Source organism: Rhamphochromis sp. 'chilingali' (assembly GCF_963969265.1).
Source record: "Rhamphochromis sp. 'chilingali' genome assembly, chromosome: 5".
Lineage (NCBI taxonomy): Eukaryota > Metazoa > Chordata > Actinopteri > Cichliformes > Cichlidae > Rhamphochromis > Rhamphochromis sp. 'chilingali'.
In genome coordinates this window covers 12,713,978-12,738,904 of record NC_137932.1, presented here as the reverse complement: position 1 = coordinate 12,738,904, position 24,927 = coordinate 12,713,978, and the positions used below count along the sequence as shown (strand labels likewise).

At 43.2% G+C, this 24,927-nt stretch overlaps 2 protein-coding genes across 2 annotated transcripts in view; one reads left to right on the top strand and one right to left on the bottom strand.

The window, feature by feature from the left end:
• The window catches only part of sesn1 (sestrin 1), a 72,851-nt gene extending 55,120 nt beyond the window's left edge, over positions 1-17,731 (bottom strand). Inside the window, exons 1-2 of the mRNA XM_080883862.1 lie at positions 17,643-17,731; positions 16,072-16,391 (exon numbers count right to left, since the gene is read on the bottom strand). Of these exons, the coding sequence (XP_080739988.1) occupies positions 16,072-16,350 (279 nt within the window). The 5' untranslated portion in view covers positions 16,351-16,391; positions 17,643-17,731. The remainder of the gene's footprint in view (positions 1-16,071; positions 16,392-17,642) is intronic.
• Positions 17,732-19,616: 1,885 nt separating this feature from the next.
• cep57l1 (centrosomal protein 57, like 1) lies at positions 19,617-24,719 on the top strand. Its single transcript, XM_080882513.1, has 11 exons — positions 19,617-19,789; positions 21,142-21,313; positions 21,459-21,638; positions 21,750-21,871; positions 22,018-22,131; positions 22,236-22,313; positions 22,491-22,580; positions 22,675-22,746; positions 22,824-23,083; positions 23,219-23,363; positions 24,175-24,719. The coding sequence occupies exons 1-11, from the start codon at positions 19,769-19,771 to the stop codon at positions 24,379-24,381; spliced, it is 1,461 nt and encodes a 486-aa protein (XP_080738639.1). The 5' UTR covers positions 19,617-19,768; the 3' UTR covers positions 24,382-24,719.
• Positions 24,720-24,927: the final 208 nt, after the last annotated feature.

The following is a 24,927-nucleotide window of genomic DNA, read 5'->3' as shown; positions in this document are numbered from 1 at the left end:
TGATACAGCCTCTGCCACCACATCAGATCAATTGCTCTGGGCTCCTTTGATCAGCTCCATCACCTAGCGGGGGTGGGGGGTCATAGTTTGGTCCCGCCTTCACTGTTGTGATTGGTGTGGGGGTAGGGACAGGCTAAGGGCGTCGGGGGGTTCCCCGGAGGCATCTTCCTTGGGGGGCTCAACCCGGGGTAGCGGTCATGTCCGGTTGGGGGCTCTTTTGGCTCTCGGGTGACTGTTTCCTCATGGCTGCGTGCAGCAGGGTTAGGGGAGGGTCTGGGCTGACGGACGTGGGTTACTGACCTGGTAGCCTGTCTGCCCCTGGGTGGGTCCGGGATGGGCGTGAGGTTCTGGGGGCGCTCCGTCTCTGGGCCGGGGCCCTGGCCGGGCCTCGGGGCCTTGGGTCCTGGTTTGTGTGTTGCCGGGGTTGTGGGCGGGTGGGTGCATGGGGGCCCATCCCTGGCGCAGGGTGCCGCCGGTGCGTCGAGCCACCTGGGGGGCTCTTCAACTGGTGGGGGAGATTGTCACACCTTGCAGGAGCTTTCCTCTCCTCAGGAACTCTCTGCAGGAGGGGGAGATACAGGAGAGGTGGAGGAAGATCTCAGCCTGGGCGTCTATTGTCTCATGTAGTCTGGAAGATGAGTGGATGGTGGGGTGGGTGCAGTTTTCTCTGTGGTGGGGTTGGGTGGACTGTCCCGGGCTCTGTGGGGCCAGGGGGCGCTGCTGCGCTGGGCCCCGGTCTGGATGGGCCTGGGCCCCCTTTCCCTGGCGGGTCGCGGAGTATGGGAGTGCCTCGCTTCCTTCCCTCCCCATCTCCAGCTGCCTCCCTCTTCCCGCTCCACCACAACCACCCACACATGCAGGGCCTTGGAGTAGGGGTATGTCACCAGGGTGCAGAGGAGGCTACCCCCTACCCCCCCCCCCCCCCCCCCCCCCTCTCTATCCCCTTCTGGCTGCCTCTGCCTCAATTTTATCCCACAACTTAGACATTCACATTACTCACACTCTCATTACACATACATATAGGATCTTGGGGGTGGGCACGATACACGGAGTCCAAATTACCATCAGGGTGTACACCTCACCCCTGGCGTCGTTGCCCACCTCTCAATACACGTAGACATTGAGGGCTAGCAGGAGGGACTATGCGCTTACCTGCTGCTCTCTGGCAGGTAGCTCCATGCCCTCCTGGGTTTTAATTGCACCTTAAAACACACATGCATCAACACTACAATGAGCGGGTGGAGGGAGGTTTGGAGTCTTCTCTCACCCCCATTCTCTGCGGCCTGCTGGAGCGGGGGGGCTAGGAGGAGTTGGCCGTCCGACTGCGGTCTGGAGTGTGGGGCCTCCCTGCTGCTGCGGAGTCGGGGCGGTCTGCCTCTCCCCACCGCAGGGAAAAGGGTAACACCACCTGGGTCTGGGTGCAGTTCCCCCCCTCCAGGGGCAAGGGTACCTAGACCCGGTTCGTAGAGTACGCTTGGGGTGTGTGATCGTGTGTACAGCGTCTCTTTATGTCTGTCTCCACGTTGGTTGAGTGTGGAGTAAGTGCATATGAAAGCATGAGGGTGGGAATGGATGTTTGTGTCTGTGTGTGCCTGTATGTCTGTGTCTATATGTCAGGTTGGGTATCAGACGCCACCTCTCTGGGGACATCTCATGCCCTCCAAGGTTTGGAGGCCTATCTCCACCCACCACCACTTCCCCTGCCAGTGGCGGACTCCCTCAGGTGTCGGTGCGTTGGTGGTTCTTTGTGTCTGGGGGTGGGCGTCCGGGTACACACCGGCTCACTCCTTGGCGGCCGCTTATCGGGGCCTGGAGCCTGGGGCTCATTCGGGCCACTTCGGAGGTGGGGTGCCCCCGGCCTCTCGGCCTGGGGCTCGGTCACTCAGGCGCAGCTGGCTGCCGGCGGAGCTCACGGGCGCGTCACTGCAACTCCCCCTGGCTTCTGCTCCGCGGCTGCTGAGTGAGCCCTCATCTGGGACTCTCCTCAGCTCTTACTGGGACAGTGGCGCGGCTGCCCCTCTGTTGGTCTTCCTTGGTCTCTTGTGTTCTGGGGGCCTCTGGATGTCTGGAGTTTTGATCTCCTCCATACCTGCTTCATACCCTGGAGGACAGGGCTGGGGCCCCCCCACACTCCCTAGCAGATCATTACATGAAGAAACCTTTGGAATGCAAGCATGCTGATCCACACAGGTATGCACACAGGTGTACACACGGGTATTCACAGACGCGGACTACAGCTTTCTTGGCTGCTGCCTCAAAGCACATTGTGCGCTGTCTACCTTGCATGCTGCACAATATCGTTTATTATTTAGTATCTACTGATATCTACTGCTAGCTAGTTTATTGTGATGGTGCCGTTTTTTTTTTTATTATGTTGCTCTTTGTTGTTTGCTTTCTCTTCTGTTTTTTTTTCTCCATACAGGTGACCCAGGTGTTTTGTTTTTTTTGTTTTTTTCTCTCTTTCTTCCCCCCCCCCCTTCTCACCGTCTCTTCTCCCCTTTGGTTTTCTTTCTCTCCCTCTCTTTCTTTCATTCTTTCTCCCTGTCCTATCACCCAGTCATGTCTGTCCCGTTTGTAGCAACTGAAAATAAAATAAATTCATAATTATAATAAAGGTCAATCAAATGGACCAATATGGCAAGGCCATGATGATCCACTTGGTAAAATAAATCCGCTTGGCATCTTTCTTGGCCTTAAGACAACAATTCTGATGGCTAAAGATCCAAACGGGACACACACAAAAAAAAAAAAGAAAAAAGGAAACACTTACCGCAAGTCGAGCTGCCCGAGATTCACAGAATTTACAGAAAATGTTAAATTTTTATGATTTATATCGTTATCGAGACGATAGAATTCTTATATAGGGATATGAGATTTTGGTCTTATCGCACAGCCCTAAGTGCAAGCGAAAGTGGCCATCATTAGACTGAAAAAAGTAAATAAATAAGTACCTAAACCTATCAGAGAGAGACAGAAAAAACTTTAGCAGTGGTCAAACCAACAATCTGATGCATTCTTCAAAAGAATGAATGCACTGGGCAGCTCAGCAACACCAAAAGGTCTGAAAAACCACAGAAGACAACTAAAGTGCTTGATGACAGACTTATTTCCATGGTTTAGAAAAACAATTCCACAACATGGTTTCATAAGACCGTCTACAATCATGAGACGCCTTCATGAATGGAAATATAGAGGGTCTACCAACAAGGTGCAAACCGCTTTTTAAAATCAACAACAGGAAGCCTAGAAAACATCTAAGACAGCCTGCACAGTTCAGAAAATAATTCTTTGGACACATGAAAACAAAATAAACTTCTACCAGAATGATGAGAAAAGAAACCACTCACAATCTGAAGCATACTACATCAGCTGTCAAACATAGTGCAGGCAATGTTATGGTGTGGGCATGTAGGACTACAAAGGAATTGGGCCACTGGTGTTGACTGATGATCTGACTGTTGATTGAAGTAGCCGGACGGATTGGGAAGTGTACAGAGCTAAACTTTCTGCTCAGGTTCAAACGCAGACAGTGCTTCACAGTGCAAATGGCTAAAAACCATAAAGAAACTGCAAAAGCAATCCAAGAGTTTCTCACGCCAAAGAAATGTGATATTCTTCAGCAGCGATGTCAGTCACCTGATCTTAACAGACACCTGCATGCTTTCCCAATACAGAACACAAAAAGGTGGATGCAGGGAGATCCAAAGACAAGCAGCACTGAAAGTGGCTGCAGTAAACCCCTAGCAGAGCACCTCAAAGGAGAAAACACAACATTTGGTTATCTTCATGTGTTCTAGACTCTAGGCAAAGGACATTTAGCCAAGTATTTAAGACAATTCTCATATTATATAATTAACTTTGAATGTCTGAAAATGTGGGATTATGTACATAAATGGCTGTGCTCATGCAAAATTTTTGATTAACCCCTCAAATTAAAGCTGAAATTGAAACTGCTTTATTCAAAATTCACTGTGACGATGTACTGAGGCAAAACTGCTGTCTCCACACATATGAGCACATGTTTAAATGCACCTATAGCATCAAAATCCTAGTTGACTTCCTTAAGATTTCTGAAACATTTGACCTCTGACCCCTCCAATATTTAAACTCGCACTAGATTTTTAGGATATGCGCCTAAGGTATTAATTTGAAAATTCTACGCCACCTTGCTCTTGAGTTTTTATGTTCACAAAGTTGAGAGTCCACGACACCCACCCGGACACCCAGCCGCTCGCCCGGTACGGTGACGACAATACTCCGTCAGCCTTTTACAGCTGAGGGGTAAAAGCCAAAAAAAACCTCCAACGTGAAGGTACATAATTAGATTTAGGCCAAACATACAAAGTGTGTTTTCCACCCTAAGTAAACACTATGATGCAAACCCACTCAAGCAGCTATTGCAAACACTACTTGTCAATCACTGATGGAGACTCGCTCTCAGTCTGCTGTTTTACCACACACATTCAAACTTTGGAGCATAAGAGCTGAGGTCAGAGGTGAATGACTGTGGGAATGTGGAGATCCTGTAGTGTGAAACTGTCACCATGCTGACAAACTGGCCAGTAACATAAACAAGGACATATACATCAGCCTGGGTCAATACCCCCGAGAAGAGAGCACAATACCCTCCAGCCCTACACATTGGGCCTGAAACAATACCACTGAGGCTAAAACAACAGCACAGCCAATCCTGAGCCAACATGGCAGTGGTTAAAGCTTGAAGCAACACCACTGCTCGGTGAGCAACACCACTGCTCGGTGAGCAACACCACTGCTCGGTGAGCAACACCACTGCTCGGTGAGCAGCACCACACAATGACTCCAATGGGAAATGATCCATCAGGTGCTGACACAGCTAACTTCATATTTCAAAAAGTGAGGTACTTGCAAGATCGGGTGACGTGCACATGGGTGAACAAGCCTTTGTGTGCATTATTTATGGTTGTGTTAATGTGTTGCCTGTTTCCTTCAAGCCTTAATGTAGTACTATACATCTGAGATGGTAGTGGCACAGTTCTGATTGAGCTGCTCTTGAAGAAAAAAGGGAAGAAAAAAAAATAGCCACTCATTTTACATTTGGCCCCATTTATTCTGACACACCCAGATGGCCTAAAATCTCAAATACTTTTTTAGAGAAGTCATTTTAAAGTTTGTTAAGCTGAAGTTTCTTCGGACTGTACAAATAACACACTGGAACCAACATATCTTCAATTCAGTGTTCAAATTTTCACATTTTAGAGGATATGGCTGGTAAATGTTGAGATTTTTGCATGATAGATTACTTCATCAGAAAAGATTACAAGAAATTTGTGCCACTTTAGTGGTTGTGCAAGGTTTTCTGGTGTAAGCAGGAACAAGTGTGCCTAATATTTTCTGTATTCCAGCTGACTAAGCCGGGCGCTTAGCCTGTGTGGTTTGTATCCTAATAGGGGCCACCTCAGACCGAGGTCTGGACCTCAGCCACTGGGCTATTCATGCTTTGTGACCTGCTCTGCAGATGACTCAAAATCCTGCATGCTCCCTGCTATAAAACTCTCTAGACATGTAAACACAGACACAGACTCATGTTCAAAAGGCAGACAGAACACATATAGACGAACATAAACAATAGAAAATGTCACACACAAACAACCTCACATGAAGGCCCAGTGACCAGGACAAAAGGAAAAAATTAAAATCATGTGCAGCATCGCATGCGTTCAACCCAGCACATGGAAAATTCCCATCAAGCAACATGAGATGAGAGCAAAAGGCCAAAAACCTTGTACAGAGCACCCCCCTGTGACTAAACACAGGAACTACATCTACTTCAACCCCTCAGTATGCTGCATGAAGAACCACTCCACAGCCTGTCCTGTCTGAGGAAAAGGACGAACATTGAAGAGCAAGAGTGTGAGGGATAAAAGGCCCGTATTGCATACAGCCACACTGTGCAGCACGCATTATATTTGATGTATGCACAGCATAAGATGACAACACCTCCTGAAATGTATGCTACGTATGAGACATTGGTACAATTCCTCATGTTGGCTGCACCCTCCTTGTTGTGGTCACGATAACATCTGGAGGAAATGGTATACAAAGAGGTTTCTGCTGCCGCACAGCAACACGACGTCCTCCTTTGCTGGAATTCCAAACATTTTGTTTTGAACGGTATATAAGAAGGGAGTAGCTTCGGGGTCTGTAGAGAGAAGCCGATGCAGTGGCTTAAACAAGCGTTCTTTTTAAAAGCCACCAAGGGGTCAAGCTGTGGTTACGAAAAGACTTCTGGTGCCTTAGAAATCTATGGGAAAATGGTCCTCAGACTTGACCTCTCTAAATACTTTCCTGCTGAGTTTATGTGTCAGTTAGTCATTTTGTAATTTTGTGTTTTTATGTTTTTAAGTTCAGATAGAAGGATTATCCAGGGTATGCTCATTTTCTCATGAGTTAAGGAATTGTAATTGACAAGTTGTTTCACTGTCAGTACCCCTCACTTCTCACATCGGCTATACAAAAACACCAACATGGCAAAGACAGAAATACTTCAAAACATCTTCACAAACCAACGGGTAGCATCTATGTCTTTCTTTTATACCTACGTCCATCTTTTATACTATGAAATATGATATTTGTAGGTAAAACCAATGTTGTTGCTAGCACTGCACCACACAGATTCAAAAGTGGGCACTCTCACTGGATTCATAGCCTAAAATTTGGAGGTGTTCATTTTCATTCCCACCATTTCACACTTGGCATACCTGAGATCCAGGAGGAACACTGAAAGATAATTTCCTAAATTCCCCATACTGTCAAAATTATGCCCTAGGATATTGGACAACAACAACACCTACGCCAGAATGCTGTTTATAGACTTCAGTTCAGCATTCAATACAATCCACCCCTCACAACTCATCAAGAAACTGACAGACCTGGGCATCAGTTCCCTCATCTGCAAATGGTTACTGGACTTCCTGACCAACCGCCCCCAACATGTCCGGCTGGATAACCACTGCTCATCTACCATCACAATGAACACCGGTGTACCACAAGGCTGTGTGATGAGCCCTTTCCTCTACTCCCTCTTCACCCACGACTGCAGACCTGCTGATGGTTCCAACACCATCATTAAGTTTGCAGATGACACCACGGTGATTGGCCTCATCAGTGACAACGATGAGGCCGCCTACAGGGAGGAAGTGGATCGTCTGGCTGAGTGGTGCGACAGAAACAACCTGCTGCTTAACACCGAGAAGACCAAGGAGCTCATCGTGGACTACAGGAGGAATGCTGACCCACATCCACCCATCCACATTAAGGGGACGGCTGTGGAGCGTGTGAGCAGCTTCAAGTTCCTGGGAGTCCACATCTCCGAGGATCTCACCTGGACGACCAACTGCTCCAAGCTGGTCAAGAAGGCTCATCAGCGCCTCTTCTTCTTGAGGACTCTGAGGAAGAACCACCTGTCCTCAGACATCCTGGTGAACTTCTATCGTTGCACCATCGAGAGCATCCTGACCAACTGTATAACAGTCTGGTACGGGAACTGCTCTGCCTCGGACCGGAAGGCGTTGCAGAGGGTCGTGAAAACTGCCCAGCGCATCGCCGGAGCACCACTTCCTGCCATAAAAGACATCTACAGGAAGCGGTGTCTGAAAAGGGCTGGGAAAATCATCAAAGACCCCAGTCACCCATCACATGGACTCTTCACCCTCCTGCCCTCTGGGAGGCGCTACAGGAGCCTCCGGACTAAGACCACCAGGTACCGGAACAGCTTCTTCCCCACAGCTGTCAGACTCCTGAACTCTGCCTCCTGACATCTGACCCACGTTAACATATGGACTGAACATACACACACCCACAATGGACAACTGTACCCTCAAACACACAATAATAACATGGACTGAACCACCACTCACAACCACTAGCACTTTATATAGCCTCTGTAGAAACTATCTACACCCTCACTTATCTTAACTGCACTACTGTATAGCTCTGTGTAAATAATCATTCTGTACATTCGATAATCTTTAATTCTACAACTGTTTACAACTTCCATAGTTCACATTTCTGTATAGCTGTATATCCCAGATTTCTGTAAAGTTATTTATTTCATATTCTGTATAGTTTTTCATATTTATATCCTGTTCATATCCTGTACATTGCTTGTACTCACTACAGCCTGTACATACTTATAGTTATAGCATATTCACAACATACTTCATACCGTGTACATTATAACATACCATAATAGACCCATTTCTGTAATATACTCACATATCTATATTATTGCTAATATATATTGTAATATATCTATATCACTAAAGCACTTCTGGATGGATGCAAACTGCATTTCGTTGCCCTGTACCTGTGCAATGACAATAAAGTTGAATTCTATTCTATTCTATTTACAACAATAACCAAAGATTTCATCATGATCCTTTCCTCAATGAAAAAAAAACAAAAAAACCAAACAAACAGTGTATACCAGGGGTGTCCAGTTCTCGAGAGCTACTGTCCTGCAGGTTTTAGATGCATCCTTATTCCAACACACCTGAATCAAATGAATGGCTGTTACCGGGCCTTTGCCAAACTTGATGGCCTGCTGAAAAGGTAATCCAACCATCTGATTCAGCCGTGTTGGAGTAGGGATGCATCTAAAAGCTGCAGGAAAGTAGCTCTCGGGGACTGGAGTTGGACACCCCTGGTGTATACCAACATAACAGACAGGTAGACAGGAAAGAACTCAGTTTTCCTCCTCATGTACACACTGCTGTAACTATTTTTGAACTATGAATGTAACGATTACTTCAACAATGGCTCTCTCTCATTTAAGTGTTCAGTAAGCCATTAAGTGACGTTGACGCTTGAACAATAAAAGACCAATCAAACTGAAGCAGCTAAGCACAATTCAGCTGCTGTTCCTTTTATTATTCACACCTGTTTTGACATGTCAAATGCCATCAGTGAAAAAAACAGGTTGCCAAAGGGTAAAGCTGTCAGATTACAGGCTAAATATATCTTTTTCACAGCGGCCACGTTGACATGTTAGGGAAAGCGCAATAATGTCATTAAAGATAACCTTTTAATACCCCTGTAAACTATTTCAGTGCGGCAACATACATGACACGAGGGGCCTGGGAAGAATTTGTATCATTTATATGATCAGTCACATCTGTGCTTTTCATGCTGTGATAAGTCTGCTGCTAAAATGGGTCTGCCCCTGTGGATGAATCTGTTTAAGACAGGTGTTGCTAAGCTGTGAAATGACTGCAATTTCCATCTTTCACACCTAGAATGAATTCACAGTTGTGCAAGCTTCAATTTTCTACTGGCAACATTATACCAACAGCAAGGATGACTGAACTCATATTTATGGCACAAGTGCCTTTGGTAGTCTCACAAGCCTGAGGTCGAAACAAGACTTGAAGGTATGAAAACATGGACATAATGAGTTTACACACAGAGTTGGTTGGATGTGCTGTTAAGCTGTTTTATTCATATGATTTCTAAGTGCACTTCTCCCCTTCAAGAAGTTCAACATCACCATCCACCATCTGCTCCTCCCAGTCCTGAGGTGTATGGGCAAGTCAAACTGTGCTTTCAATAAATGCCTGATCAGACAAGCCAGAGAGCAAAATTATCATTTATTTGGGGCTTTAGGTTAATTTGGGGTCATGGAAACATAATCCACAAAAGGGTCTGGATCTGGACTCTGTCAGGAAATACTCAGGTCTTGAGCCAGGTTTGAGAGTAAAGTGGTTTGCAGTTGTGGGGTGCTAGTAGTTTTCCACTGTTTTCAAACTGAATACAGAGAATGGCAGCATTTGTCCCACCTCCTCTTTTGGTTTGGTTTCACCCCCTTCTCCTCTCTTCTCCACACATTAAAACTCATTGCTTTATTGCTGTCCTTTTTTTCCCCCTCTCGCCATCTCTTTTTGACCTTCAGTGCGCTGCAATCATAATGTGGCAGAGTCTCTTTTCTATTTCCATTCCCTCTCCCTCGCTTTCTCCCCTTCAGCTCCTGAATACCACGTCCAGAAATAATTGCAGACGAGCAAGTACCCCCCACCCCCAAGTAGCGGTGCCAACTAACCCATCCCATCATTGCACCACATGCCACTGGTACCATGACGACTGCTTATGCTGTGCAAATGCCTGAAGACAACACCAACACACCCCTCCCTCTTTGACAGGACAATACAGCCTTTGCATGTTTTAGCAGAAGTTTAAACTCTATCTAGAACAAATGAAAGAAGAAGAAAAAATCCCCCTTATTCTACAGGAAAGCATTTCCACACATCCACTAATGTATGCTAAAACAGGAAAATTATCATCTACAACAGGATTGACAGTGACCTAGTTGCACATTTCCCACATGCCCCCCCCTCTCTCTAAGTCTTCCTGAGTGTGCTGCCGGCAGCATGCTGTACTGGCTGAAAGTGGGGGTCTGTCTGTGCTGCAGGATCAAAGTGGGAGCTTGTGTGTTTGTTAAAAATGGCTTTTAATATCCTGGCAAGAAAGAGAAAAGGGAGGGGAAGGCATCTTCAAACTGTGTAAAAATCCCTTCTGGTAAATATCCCTCATCACTTTATCTGCACAGCATCATTTTAGGGTTCCCAGTTTGCACATCAACTATTTATAAATGAAAGCCAATATAGTGGTAGCATTCATTATTACATTGTACTCTGCATTGTGGTACAAGATTTCACATTAGGATGCATTAACAGAACTATTGGACCAACGCTGATGCCAGTGTTTAAAATAACAACTCGGCCAATAAGCCATGTCGCTATGAGCAATTCATGCAGGTAACTAAAAGCAGTCAGTGATGATATTTAGGTCTACAATAGGAGCGTCAAGGCATCAAGGCAGGAGCTATGTCATTGTGCTATTATCACTATCATCATCTCAAAACTTGAAGACAAAGGGCCTTTAGTGCCATAAAGCTTCATCTAGCTCAGTAAGACACCCCATAGAGAGAATTCACACCCAGCTCCTATCACTGCTCTGTCCCACTGCTCTGCCCAGCTGGCAGACAGCTGTAAATCCACAGCTTTATTTCTCTATTGCGTCCTCCATATCCATGGTGCATTTCACTGTACAGTTACTGTGCCAAAGGTCACTGCCTGCTTCCACGGCTGCTCCTTTCTCCCCCCCCTCTCACCATACACTTTGTTTGCCCTGGTTCAACCACAGAGTGCCCATAATCCACCAGATCTGACCAGAATACAAGGCCCTCTCATCATTGGTCCTCACTATCTATATTTACACAGCAAGCAGAGGTAGCAGACAGACACAGACTCCAGGCATTCACAATCAAACTCATGCACACACAGTACATTAACTAACACAAAAAAAACAGCACAGTATACGCACAGTCATGCACAGACTTATAAAACAGATCAGTGCAAACCTTTCTGTCACTGTGACTGCAATGAAAAAGCATTAAACAATTCTCTGAACTTCTGCCACATTTTACAAGTGGACTCTGACCCTGCCTTCTCAGAAAAGCCGTACTGCATCTGTCCACACACCTGTCTGTCAAGGTTGACAAGTAACGTTTGTTTATATAGCCTCACCAAATGAATTCCACCATTGAGAGAGGCTTACACAGACAACATGTCTTCTGAAAACAAGCCTAACCCACAATTAAAAAGAAATAAAATTATGTAACACAGGCTCGGAGAAATCAGTCAGAGATCAACCTACCATGCAACTTCAAAGTTTAACTCTTAGGAAAGTCACGATGTAGGTGCTAGATCTGCATATACTTGACAATTACGATTGCTTATTCGTATCAAGTTCAAGAGCTATGCTTAGATGAATAAATCAATCCTAAAGAGATAATTAAATATTTACCGTCATCTCCAAGAGACACTCCATATGTTCTGCATTAGTTTAGGAGGAGGCCAGTTCCAGGAAGCCATTTTAATCACACATATGTGTTTATTAGAGAGACTGCTTAGTTAGTCCTAATGACCATTATTAGCTTAAATAAGTATGTGAAAACACTCAGGAGCTTAAAACATCTAATGCCTCTGTGTTCCTCAGAAAAACAGACTGCATTTCTTTTTTATGAAAAAAGCCCCCCCCCCAAAAAAAAAACATGACTCTGTCATAACAGATGAATAGAAGGAAAGTTTCTTAGATTAAATATCTCCTAGGGTGTTTAAAAGACTGCAACTATAGCGATTTGCACATTCAAAATAAAAGAAAGAAAGTTGGTTGTAGAACAAGGTGTGATACTAACAGACTAAGGTGCAGGACTCTTACAATGACTATTAACCACACATTTCAGGTCTGATGTGCAGTGACAGCTGAACACATAAGAACCAGACTGACTTGGATTCAAAGAGACACTAAGGCCACTTGGTATTTAATGTACATTCTTCACTTCATCCGCTGATTTACTCCATCTTTTAATTCTCGCACGGTGCAGGTTGTGTCGTTAAATCTGAGAGGCACAGGCCTAAATTACAAGAACAGGTTGATCTTTTGAGACTAGCTCTTAATTCAAGTAGGGGTAAAGGGCTAACACAATGGTGTAACTGCAAAGCACAGAAAGAAAAAAAAAAACAACTTTCCGTCTCTGTTCAGCCATCCAAGACTGGGTTCCTTTCATCCAGTTTGGGGACATGATGACCAGAGAAAGAGAGAGAGTCGGCCAACAGAGTCTGCCCACCCCTTTGACAGACTCAGAATACACACTTACTATCGTTTCTCTTTAATTCTGAGCATGTGTGTGTTTGGTAGCATACCCATCTTTACTTTGGGGTTCCCATAAAAATGAAATCAATAAAGCTCAGCAGCCGAATGCCAAGTCAAAGGCCCCAGAAGACCACGCTGCAGAATTGTTTTGGTAAGCGATTTTGACTCACAATTACCCAGAAGACCCTCGCAAGGGAACCCGACCCCTCCCTGTACGCATATCACCCTATTTTTGCCAACAAACCTGTGACCCCTGAATACTAGACCAACATCATAGCTCAAATGTTTAAGCCTGCAAGTCAGTTCGCCTGCAGAGTCAGGAAGAACAAACACCAAGTGGGATTGCATTAAAAAAAAAGAAAGTGAGGCAAAGTTAGAGACCAAAAAAAAGGTCTTTTTATTTGCTACATGGGTTCCTCAACAATTAGTGGAAGGTCTGATACCAGGATTAAAACAGAAGAAAATGCCCTTGTCCATTACTAGAGTATAACTTCTCCAGTACACTTCTTATCTATGTGCACAGGTATGAGCAAAAGAATTGTGCCAACACACAATATTTTTTCCCTTCTTCTTAGGCATTATTGCAATTATTTTTATCATAATTTTTCATGCTACATCTACAGACAAGAGCACATATCATCCTTTGAATAATATCACCGGAGTTACTTTCACGGTTGATAAATGCTCAGGAAAGATGTGCTCATTATGGCAACAAACAAGCAGAAAATTGCTCCAACCCACAGCTATGTGACCCATGTGGGTTTTAGAGTACATTATTCTCACTAAGCAGGATGCCTTCCTCCTCTAGAGGACACGAGGAAAAGACTGTCTGTGCTTTCAAAGATTTTGTCTTTAATCAGCGGATCTGCTGGAATTAAAGGCTGTCTGAGTGTCAGGAGGGATCTCCCACCATGGGACCAAAGCTACATCAGCTAACTGTGGGCTCATAAATGCAACCTTTGGCAAGCTGTGCCCAAATGCAGCTTAGCATAATTCAGAAATACCAGACAGCGCGTACCGTGGTAGACAGCTAAACCCGCAAAGCAGCTTTCTCCCGTTCTCATCTCTGCCTGTCCCTCGCCTCCATCTTCAAAAAACACTTCCGCACAAACAGGAACTAAAGCCACGGCCAAACACCCCATTTCCTCAGAATAACAACATGTCAGGCCATCCAAAGCTACTGGGGTTAGTGTTTGTTTGTTATTACAGGACTCATTAAGTGGAACAGGCCACAGCAAACACAAGGGTAGACCCAGGATAAGTGTAATATTTCATTCTCTATAGCTAATAGTGGCAAAACAAAATAAACCCAGCACAATATTTATTATAAATATACATGTATTACAGATACAGTCACCAACTTTTTTATTAAGTACACCTAAAAAGTACTGGACTGGACCTCTTTTTGCCTTCAGAACTACATAAATTCTGCATAAATTCAACAAAGTGCTGGAAACGTTCCTCAGAGATTCTGCCCAATGTTGACACGATTGCATCACACAATTGCTGCAGATTTGCTGGCTGCACATCCATGATGCGAATCTCTTGTTCTAGCACATCCCCCTAGAACTGTGGAAGCCATTAGAGTACAGCGAACTCATTGTCATGTCCAAGAAACCAGTCTGAGATGACTTGACATGGCGTGTTATCCTGCTGGAACCAGCCATCAGAAGATGGGTATACTGTAGTCATAAAGAGATGGACATGGTCAAAAACAATGTTCAGGTAAGCTGTGGTGTTTAAAGGATATTCAGTTGGGACTAAACTGTGCCAAGAATGTATCCCCAACTCTATCACACCACCACCAGCATGAACCATTGATACAAGACAGGATGGATCCATTCTTTCATGTCGTCTATGCTAAATTCGGACCCGGCCATCCAAATGTTGGAACGGAAATGGACACTCATAAAACGAGGCAAACTTTTTCCAATCTTCTATCATCCAATTTTGATGAGCCCGTGTGGTAATTGTAACCACATTTTCCTCCTATTAGCAAACAGTAATGCAAACTTGTCTGCTCTTCTGCTGCTCCACACCTTGGTTATAACAAGTGATTACTTCAGTTGTTCCCTTCCTATCAGCTAAAAGCATTCTGGCAATTCTCCTCTGAGCTCTGAGAGAAGTGCCTCACACTCGATATTCTCTCTTTTTAAGACCATTGTCTTTAAACCTCAGGGATTATTGTGTGGAAAAAAATAAAAAAATAAAAAAATCCCAGTCCATCATAAGTTCCTGAAATACTCAGGCCAGCCTGGGCCTCGATCAAAGTCACTTAAATCACTTTTATTCCCCATTCTAATGCTCAGTCAGTAAATGTTCTTTGTATTTGATGTATTTCAATCTGAAATAGTTTTCAGTCATACTCGTTATATCATTTTGCTCTTAGTAGGCATCTGAAACTATCTGTTCACTTATATTTAGATTAAATTTCTTTCTACCTTGTACTGTGTACATTTTTCTTCTACTGTTTCAAGTTTTTTTAATGGCTGCATCAATTTATTTTATTCCCACTCTATCCCTTTTGCTACCATATACCACATGTAAATTTCCCAACTGTGTGTCTAATAAATCTTATTTAATTTTATCTATATTTCTCCTGTTAACTTTAAGGACCCCCCCCCCCCCCACCATCCACCATTGCGCATTTCTCCGACAGATTTTTGTTTTCAGGATTCACTGAGTACCATGTATCCATGTCCAAGTCTGACAGCTTCAATATAATATTTTTTTTCTCAATTCACTGCCACCTGCTACACAACAATGACCAGGATATTTATTTAAAAATCAACACAGGCAGACTTAACGGACTTGAAAAGAAAAAGAAAAAAAAAGCCAAAGTGAAAACAAAAATGCTGTGTCACACTGTGTTTTGTTAATAATGGAGAGCATTACTTATTTTCAGTAAATACGTCTTAACTCTCTGAGAAAGCCCACATACAGTATGTGCAGTGTCAATATTTTTATTGGAAGATCTCAGTGTGTGTAAGCCATGAGCCAAAGAAATTTGTTTTCAAATTCTGCAATAAAAAAAACTTAAATCTTATGTCTAGCTTTAATGCTAAAGACAAATCTTAATCAACCAGTGATTATCTGTTTAGTTTAAATCTCACCGTAAAAATGATTGGCAGCGTGTTGAAAGGTTAGGACAGCTATATTTTTGTGTATCATTGTGTGACTGACTGTAATCCCTTTGACAAACCATGCAGCGGTCACACTGAGCTTTTTACTAAACCACAGTGTTTGCAATGCTTATGAAGAGGTGAAGAGAGGGAGATGGCTGCAGATCAATACAATAAACACTGGCTCTAGAGGACATATCACAGTCGGGTGCAGCGTAATGCAACACAGTTCCCCATCATAAAACCGCGACTCTCTTACCTGGATGTTTCGCAGAAGCTGAGAGCAACGCTCCCTGACATCTTCAAAGGGACACCGTCTGGTGAGCATAAGGACATGGGCCAGGATATCATTCAGATCGTTGCCTGGAGGACTCCCTGAAGCCAGGGACAGAGGGGCCACCGGCGGTATGGGCCCAATGGTTTCCACTTTCCGCATGACCTCCTGGCAGATGTTCTCTATCGCATCAGCTCTGGAGCTGGGATCCCGGCTCCCCAGCCTGTCCCATCTCCCCACAGACTCCTGGTCCTGCACCTCCATCAGTTTATGCGGGCCTACCGTTTGTGCTGTCTCACAAAAGGCTACGAATAAACAGGACAGGAAAGGCTTGCATCACCTTTTTGTTAATGCAAGTGCATTATGCTTTTAGATGTAGCATCAGAGAAATTTGACTCCAACTAATAACATGAACCACTTATAAAAGACACAGATATATCACCCTATATCTCATGAATTCATTTGCCATAATTTGGATATTACAGCTAATGGACTTTTGGCTTTTGGCAGGGGGGGGGAGTAGGGAAAGAGAGAGAGGGTGAGTGACACACAGCATCAAACTGAAGCCACTGTTGTAAGGACTATGGCCCTCGGTTCATGGGTCCCCTGCTCTACCAGGGAAAACAAAAATGTCTCTCTCAGCACCAGGGAAGAGCAATAGAAGTACATCTTCCATACTTCCATTCTTATACCACATTACTGCCCTAAGAAAGGGTGTGAAACTTTATGTCAGTACTGTACCAGTGTGTAATGTAACACTGTGGAGAAGAGATGGTGCCACTGTTTATTATGTTTTTGCTGATATCTGTTTCCCTTTTTGACAAGAAAAAAAATTACATATAAATATTAATTATAAATTATTAATCTCTTTAGCACTTCATCGTTGAACATTTAGCAACTGCAAAGTTGAGTTGGCACAAAACACTGGTCACTAACACCTCTAAATATCACTGCACTTCCTTCCTGTTGTCTTTAAACCCCAGTTTAAGATTAAACATTAAATAAACTTCTCAAAATGGTGCATAAATCAACTACACATCTAAAGCATATCATCACACCATGTATTTCAGCATATAGCCAAATAGTTCTCTGAAGATATACTGCTCAGATTTGCAGAAAATCTAATATAATGAGGTTTAACCACATGTTTTAAACAGATTTAAAAAGCAATAGCTGCATCCGTGATTTAAATCCACACGATTCTGCTAATCTTTGTTAGCAACTTTCAAAACAACAAAACAGGATTTGAACACAGTCAGAGCAATTAGATTCACTGCCACAGCATTTGATTTTGCAAATACTAACACCGGTTTACGGTTTAACGGCTTTTAACTTTGATATTAACTTGGCATATAATAGGAAGAATACGCGGCGTGTCAGTGAAATCCATTCAATCTCTCTGCTTGTTTATCTCTCTTTTCTTCGTGCCAGGGCTTTCAAGCTGCCCGTTAACAAAGACGGCACTAAAGCACCCACCGCCGCTCTTTAAAAAAATTCCCACACACGAACCTTTCACTGAGACTGAAAACCAAACAGTGTCATTCTAAAACACTCACTTTATCCACATTCTTTGGTGTCTCTCTCCTGTTACAGGACGACTTGCCTCCGCACTGTCCAGTAACGCTGGTTCCAGCGTAGAAACAAGAGGAGGTAACAACTTCAGGGTAAAAGTTTGATTGGCAGGGCAAATTAGCCAATCAGCCCAAGCCGAACTCATTCGGGGAGGTTCTGGAAGATGATTGGTTGGTGGGCGGTTTCCTGTGCTCGTGGGGGAAGCGTTTATGGGGATTGTATTCTTTATCCGCCCAGGTTCTCTATTTGACTGTAGCGCTTAGCAACTACATCTCCCATCATCCACTTATTCAGCAGCAGCAGCCCCCCTTTCACTTGTTTATCAGAAATAACAGACAAGCAGAAAGACATAAAGAGGTGGATATGTTGTATGTTTCCATTTGATTTTCTTAACTTTAATAAAAATCTGCACACTGATGCAGCCCATACCATTAAAATATCAATCTCAACATAAGAACGAAGTGCCATGCACCTCAGTTCAAGTATGGTAAAACTAAAAAAAAAAATGTGTTTGTTGCAAATGAGAAAAAAATAGTAATGCAGGAGGACTGTCACACATGCTGCTTATTGCTGCAAGAGAGTATTTGCATGTGCAAATGTTGACAGTGTGATTGACTTACAGTGCTAACGACATTGTATTAACTCACCACAACCTGGGGAAACATAAAAAAGTCAACAAGCAGACACAAATCAGTTTATCGTGTACATACTCCAGCCTACTGATTGTGTTGGTATTTTGGAGGCTGTGTGTGGCTATGCAGTGGTCAGTGCAGCATGCATTCCAGCCATACTGACCTGGGGACTTAGATGAAGTGAGTGAAAGGCCACACATTAGATAACTGAAAAGTCCACCTACATCTTACCAGTTGCCTGTTGTGCATCCTTGCAGAGTTAATTGATTAAATACCTTGCATCTAAAAAGAAGTTCAGAATCATTGTATGTGCATACGTGTACACAGAATAGTTCGAAATGGAGAGCATGGTACCTTAACAAAACAATGAAAAGCAACTATCACAATACAACATCATTAAACACTCTAGGGTACCTTATATTAAATGGAAAATGTAGCACCTAGAGCTTGTTCATCTTTTATACTATGTTTGTATGTAAGTATAATATTCCTGTTGTTGTCCTTCCTCTCTGACAACTAACATCTGCATCTTGGATAGGCCCCTAACTGTACATGGGCCCTTTGCACATACCCAGAAATCCCATCAATCCACCCCAGCAGAGAGGTAAAGAAGAGAGGGCAGGCAGGGTGAAGTGGGTGGAAACAAGTGTCTGGGGAGATTTGTGACAGAAAGATAGCAGTAAGAGTGAAAGGGGAGGTTTAAAAGATGGTAGAGAGACCTCTTGAATGGCAGAGTTGAAGATGCCAAGATTTTCATTGGGAATACCACAGTCAACGTTCATGGTGTGGTGGTTGGCATGACAGACGATGGTAGAGATAGGATGAGGTGGAGGCAGATAATTTGCTGTGGCAACCCCTAAAGGGAACAGCAAGAAAAATAAGATTTAAAGGATCATTCTATTTTAGTCTATAGAAGGTGAGCCTGTCTAATGCCATACTTATCACCAAAAGGTCACAGTCTTTATTGAGTTTGCTGAAAATACTGGAAACTGTTCCACAAAGAAAATTAAGTGACACGTATATGTGTGTCATAATCGGATTTTTAAAAATTCGAAAATTGTCATATACAGCTCAAAGTAGTTATGCCAGTCTACTGAAACCCAAAAAGAATAACTGAAATAACAGTGAAGTAAATTAGAATGTTGGAGTAAAGAATGAGTATAAGGACAAGCTTAAGTTTCCTTTTACCCTTATAGTATTTAATTAGCAAAAGATATGGAAATATAATATATTTCTTAACCAGCAGAGAAAAGTCTGGTGGGGAGGGAGGAACTAAGAGTGCGCAGGCGGAACCACAGTGTGGAGGGCGGCAAAGAGGAGGGAAATTTAAAAAGCCCGGACTGTCTCTTGGTGACAGGACAGCTGGAGTCAGTTAGCTGGTGTCTTACAAGTCATTTTAACTTATAAAAGTAGCCTCGGATCGTTAAAGACAGACGCATGATTAGTTTGGAAGCACTCATCATTTGCTGTAGGGCAAAATGGAGACGTACCACGATCAGGTAACGTCCGTAAATCAGCCGTTAGCAGCAGGTGTGGCTAACGCGTTAGCGCTGTCTTGTTTACTTTCGCCAAGTTGCCACTTAACCATCTTTTTGGTTTGTTTTACGGGTATCTACCTAAAAGAGCCAATGGTCCATGCAGTGGGTGGTGTTTGTAAATACATTATGTTTGCTGTTGTGGAGCTTTTAGGACTACAAACGGCCTCCTTGTTGCAGAAAGCTGGCTGTACTGGGGTACAGTTGCGTAATCGATTAACGCTTGTTGATTCGGTTACTGTTTACTTTGTGTGGCAAGTGCATGGAAATTGCACCGAAAACAGAAAGTTTTTATCAGTATTTACTGTTTACTAAACAAATATATGGATGAGGAAAAGCGAAAAACCACAGAGACGGTTCATGGTGAAGGGGGAACGGGGTCGTGGGCGCAGCAGCCTAAGCAGATGAGCCCACATCTCCTCATCAGCTCATCTAGGCCTGAGAGCACCGAGATATTCCCAAGGCAGCTGAGAGATGTCCCCCAGGGCATCCTTTTAACTTTCAGTAGGACATGCGTGGAAAACCTCTCCCAGAAAGCATTCTGAACCACCTAAGCTGTCTCATTTCGATGTGGATGAGGCTCTATTCTGAGTACCTCCTGATCTTTTGGTCACTATCCAGAGCTCGTGACCATAGGTAAGGGTGGGGATGTAGATTGACTGGTAAATCAATAGCTTTGTTTTTATGTTCAGCTCTCACTTTACCACAATGGACCGGTGATGCAGACACTGCATCAATCAGTCTTAACAAGACCTCAGGATACTTGAACTTCTCCGCTTGGGATAGCAACTCGTCTCTATAATAATCTATAATACTCATTTTTAGAATGAAGTCAAGTCTTAACCTATGATGTTGAAGGCAGTCACCTGTTGTCACTTTCATTTGTAGCAAAGCAATGGTTTATCCTTCCTAATCAAACAGATTAATTTCCCTGAAGTGTGAAGTGTAACTAACTTTGTGTTATACTATGTTGATCATGTATTCCCTGTTTTTGAGCTGTGCACTTTAGGAATAATGTTGTAATTTAAAATGAAACTATTACCATTAGCACACTGTTGCAAAATTGCAATATTTCTGCAAACTGCACATCCAAACCAGTTTTAGTAAGAAGAAAATTATTTCTCTTTTTTCACAGTGCGGTAATCAGGAGCTGATTTTAGTCTCTGCATTTCAAATTTATTCTCAAGGTTCAAAATTGTTAAAAATCTGACTCGTATACACTTACATTTTTTGTCTATAATTTTACAAACTTGGCATTTTATTGATAATGAAAATATTCATTTGTTTCCAAAACAACCTCCTCTTGTTGTGTATAGATTTTAGACTCACCTTCCAAGAACAGTTACATTGGAAGCTACTACCAGCCACCAGACAGGATAGTGAAACCTTCACGAGAGCCGGAGCCCCATGCACACTCTTCTATCAGCATGGGCACACACATGGCCAGCAGCTCAGTTTCCCAGAGGAGACCAAATATTGATAGCAAAGGTATGACGCATTCATTATCATGAGCTATTTGTCTCTTACAGTGGAAGTTTTTGTTTTTGTTTAGTTTTTTGAGGGGGGAGGGGGCAGACTGCTTTCTTTTACAGTTACCTAGTATGTCTTTGTATTGTTGTTTACTCTTCATCAGCCGTGGTTGATGCACTGAAGACCCTTCAGGAGAAAATTAGGCGGCTGGAGCTGGAAAGGATGCAAGCAGAGAAGAGCTACCAGCAGTTTTCCCATGATGCTCAAAAGCATCCACAAGTTACAACATTGTACAGTCAGACAGCAGCCAGCCTGCCTGGGACGGATAACTCTGCCAGGAGAGGTAAGCGACAAAGAATAGAAAGCAACAAGGAAACAGGGTACTGTGGGTCACTATGATCTGGCAACTCCATTTAACTGATTGATTAGTTTGTTCTCTGCTTTATAATGACAGAACTGGACTCAAAACTGCAGTCTGCAGAAGCTCGCTGTAAGGTTCTCGAGAAGCAGCTGGACTACATGAGGAAAATGGTTGAAAATGCCAAAAAGGAGAGGAGCGCTCTAATGGAAAATCAGGTAGCTCAGAATACTACGAATCAAAAAGTCATTTGAAAGTAGATCCCAGCTATAAGCATGATCATCACCTATTTGTTTCTCACATTTCTGGATGTAAGTAACATAAAAAACCACATATTCCCCCTGCCACTTTTACTCCCCTCAAGGCTTCTCTGCAGAGCGAGCAAAAGAGCAGCTCAAACAGCCAAATTCAGCGAGAGAAGCTGGAAAAACTCGAGTCAGAGTGTCTCAAACTGAGCAGAACCCAAACTCTGGCAGAGGTAACCTAAGGTTTCCCAATGCTGCTTATCTCTAATTCATTAGTCAGAATGCTTATCGCCAAAAGTTCATTATTTCAGGGTGTGTCGCTGTGATAAATTTTCAGATGAAGCTTTCCATCCTGGAGCAGAAACTGCTGAAAGAAGAGCACGAGCGTAAACTCGTGCAGGAGAAGGCGGAGGAGGTTAGTCAGTTTTTGGATTGCACTTGTTAAGAAACAAGTAAATGCTAACTAGAGACACAACTTTTTTTTTAAATTGCCCACGCCACAACTTTCAGCACATATTCAACAATAAAGCTGCTGATTGGCAAATTTGACTAAATACTCTTAAGAAGCATTGATTTGCTGTTACTACTGCAGCTGCAACGAGAGTTTGATGTCAGCCTTCGACCATCTCTGCCAACTTCTGAAGAGACAAAGCCAAAGAAGAAAACAAAAAAGAGCATAAGGGTACTTTTCTGACCGATATAAAAATTAATTTTAGGCATTTATTTAAGGAGATTTCTTTGGATGTAGAGGTGATGAGAGCTGTCTTCTTCCTCAGAAAACCTCTAAACCTGCCGAACTGCTACCAAAGAGCCCGATGCACAAGAAAATGCCCTTTGTTGCAGGAACAGTAAGTCACTTATAATTTTCTGCACTTCTTTTTTTGTTGTTTGTTCTTACTTTGATTCTTTTCATTCCCGTCTCTAGTCGACGAGCCCAAGCCATTCGGTTCATGCCAACGTGCAAAGTATCCTTCACATGATGAAGCACCACCAGCCACAGCTGTGCCAGCGAGTGAGTGCACACCACAGGTCTGGCTGCGGAGTGAAGAAAAACCTCCAAAAGGACTTTTCTTCATCTTCCTCTGATTCATCAGAGAAGCCTAACAGGCTGCCCGTCGACCCATCGCTAAGCTCACTTGCCGACCTGCTCCTGGCTCTGCAGGACGAGCTGGGACAGATGAGCTTGTGAGTAGTGCCAACCAGTGAGCTGCATTAGGAATGAAGGCGTATTTAACATAATTTAAGTTCTTTATTCAGAGTTTTTTGGACATATTAGTGAACCTTTTATTAAAGTCGTTTTATATTTGTCACCTTTGTCAGTGAGCATCAGGAGTTGGTGCGTCAGATCGATGGAGCTCAAAATCCGGAGCAGAGGCAGGACCTCCAGAGAGAATTGGAGCTGCTGGTCACCAGGATGGAGGATAAAGGATCTCAGATCACCAAGCTCCGCAAACACCAGAGGATGGTATGTGACCTATAAGTTGGTACAACTTAAAGGGGATAGATTTGTAACAATTTTCGGTAACACAATGAGAAACTGGATCTGATGCATTGAAAATAATCATCTAATCATCTTTTAAAGTGCTTTAAAACAGCAGTAAGCATTCACCATTGACAGCCCACCAATTGTCAATGGTGAATGCCTATATCAAGCAAAATTTCAAATAATGAATTCCATGTCTGTAAAAGTCAGTTCTTCCATGGTGTAGTGGTTAACATGTGCACGTTACATGCAAAAGATGTCTGGTTCAAAACCAGGAGGGGAGACAGATTTCTGGGAAGTTGCATTTGGGAAAGGCATCCAGGGTAAAAATCTTTGCCAAATCAAATATGCGCATCCATCCTCTGTGGTCACTGCTTGTGAGAGTAAGAGCCAAAAGTTGAAGCAGAGTCCAGTAATAAAAAAAAAAAAAAAAGTGCATTAGATCCACTTAAAAATAGTGATAAGATTATTTTGAGATTTTCAAACAAATTAATTTGATATTTTTAGAAAAGTATTTTTATGTATTTAAAGCAGTTTTTTAGCTGCATGTCGTTAAGTGGAGCTGGTATTACCTCACTGAAGAATTTACACACTTCTCCTGTTATTTCTGACATTTTAATAAACAGAAGAGAAATGTATGCTTGAATAAATTAAAGTCTACTTATAAACAAATGGTCAAAAACAATCCTGTCGTTTTCAACAGAGGATGGATCGACTTGTAATAGCAGCTTATTGCAGTGTATAATTGTGCTGAACAGATCCAAATGTGTGATGTTTTCTGCTCCCTCCACAGATCCAAAAACTGGCCCAGTGCCGATCATCTCCTGAGGAGCACACAGCCAAAAGGCTGAGTGGGATCAAGCCACCTGCTCCTTCTCCCGTTAAGACTGAAAAGAAGGGAAGGACAGATAGGACTACTCAAAAAAACCTGCAGCTTCTCAGAGAGACACAGAAGTTCAGAAACAGCCTCAAACAGGACGACCTCTCCTGGGAAACGTGATTTTTCTCAGTGAGACCTTCGGCGTGCAGACCTGGATGTTACAGCTGGATGATGTGTGGGGTTTTTTGTTTGTTTGTTTGTTTGTTTTTTCTCTGCTCTTCAGACGACCTCTGGACATTTTTAGTAACAAATTGGAGAGGAAATAAGGCATTCTACACAGTGCTTATTAAATAAAGTATTGCACATACACTGTCCTTCATAGGGTGTAGTTTGTGAACCATGATCTTAACCCAATTTAAAAGTAATGTTAATGAGTCATGTGCCATAAGGAGCTAATGAGCTGGATTAACTTTTATGTAATCATAGTTGTTTATTTTTAATAAAGGCTATTGTTTCTACACATTGCAGATTTATTTTTCTTCCACATTTATGTTTGTCACTGTTTATGTACAACCACTAGATGGCACTGCGGAGCCTGTTCTATATTTAAATCAGAAGCTTTTCACCTTTGGCAAGTCGTGCTATTGGATGGATAAATGAACTCTAACTTTGTAATGTTGCTGGCAGCACCAGTCTCCCCACTGCGTATAATCGAGAGGGATCAAA

Coding starts and splice junctions, on each gene's coding strand:
- cep57l1 (XM_080882513.1), top strand. CDS start 19,769: ATGGAGACGTACCACGATCAG. Junction 21,639..21,749: donor GGATAACTCTGCCAGGAGAG/GTAAGCGACAAA, acceptor TTATAATGACAG/AACTGGACTCAAAACTGCAG. Junction 22,314..22,490: donor TGCAGGAGAAGGCGGAGGAG/GTTAGTCAGTTT, acceptor TTACTACTGCAG/CTGCAACGAGAGTTTGATGT.